This window comes from Rhincodon typus, chromosome 6, assembly GCF_021869965.1.
Source record: "Rhincodon typus isolate 14 chromosome 6, sRhiTyp1.1, whole genome shotgun sequence".
NCBI classification, from domain to species: Eukaryota; Metazoa; Chordata; class Chondrichthyes; order Orectolobiformes; family Rhincodontidae; genus Rhincodon; species Rhincodon typus.
The window spans coordinates 41568447-41569405 of NC_063337.1; the positions used below are offsets into that span (position 1 = coordinate 41568447).

Sequence of the window (959 nt, forward strand, 5' to 3'; positions counted from 1 at the left end):
TAACATTTCGGGTCTAGTGACCTTTCTTCAGAACTGGACCCACATCGTTAACTCTGCTTTCTCTCCACAGATTCTCCAGACCTGCTTAATTTATCCAGCAATTTCTGGGTTTATAAGACAGACCAAGAGCTGATGTGTTTCTGATGCCATTTTATTCCTTTTCAATGTTTGGATGTTGCAAGTTGTTTGAGGAGATCTACGAAAACAAAATTTAAACTAACAGGAAAGATCTGTGTAATTTTTTTATTTCAGACAACCAAAAGGTTTGAGGAGTGTGTTGGAGTAGAATTCAGTCTGCTGTTATTCTGAGACGTTGGCTCGTCTGAACTGATCTATTTCTGTGCAACTGGCTGCGCCATCCTGCTCCTTAAAACTCTACAGCAATGGATAAATCCACACAAGAGCTCTTCTTGAACTTTATGGTTGTTTTGATAACCGTGCTACTTATGTGGCTTCTCGTTAAATCCTATCAGGAGTGAGAGACTGTTGCCTATGTAAAAGTAGCTCCTACAATAAATTGTGCCAGTTTGTCATGACTTCTGTTGTTCGTTTGCTTTATCTCTAAGGAAGCTATCCAGTGGCTATAGTGTGAAGATGATTTAACTGTGCAATTGTTTGTTTGAATTCTGGTCCTTTGTATGTTACTCCTTTTGTAAATGCCCTATTTTGATCCTCTGCAGTTTATTTGAAAGGGCATGTGTCACTCTTTCATGATTCATGGGCGTGAACGTGATGGTGAAATTGCATGCAAACAGCAAAGCTACTTCACATTATCAGCTTTATAATTCTCCATACAACACAGCCATTAGGAGCAATGGGCTGCAACTCAGTAGATTCTGACCATCTTTATACTTGCTGAATCAACAAGATGGTAATGATGCTGCCCAAATATTATATTATATTATATTTTCAAGCAGTATTTTAAAACAACTCAAACAAAATAAGCAAACAATTCTACT

General features: G+C 37.9%; 1 protein-coding gene across 1 annotated transcript; it reads left to right on the forward strand.

Moving 5' to 3' along the window:
* Positions 1-383: 383 nt before the first annotated feature.
* On the forward strand, positions 384-479 carry LOC109927207 (sarcolipin). The gene has a single exon (XM_020527155.1). The coding sequence runs from the start codon at positions 384-386 to the stop codon at positions 477-479; it is 96 nt and encodes a 31-aa protein (XP_020382744.1).
* Positions 480-959: the final 480 nt, after the last annotated feature.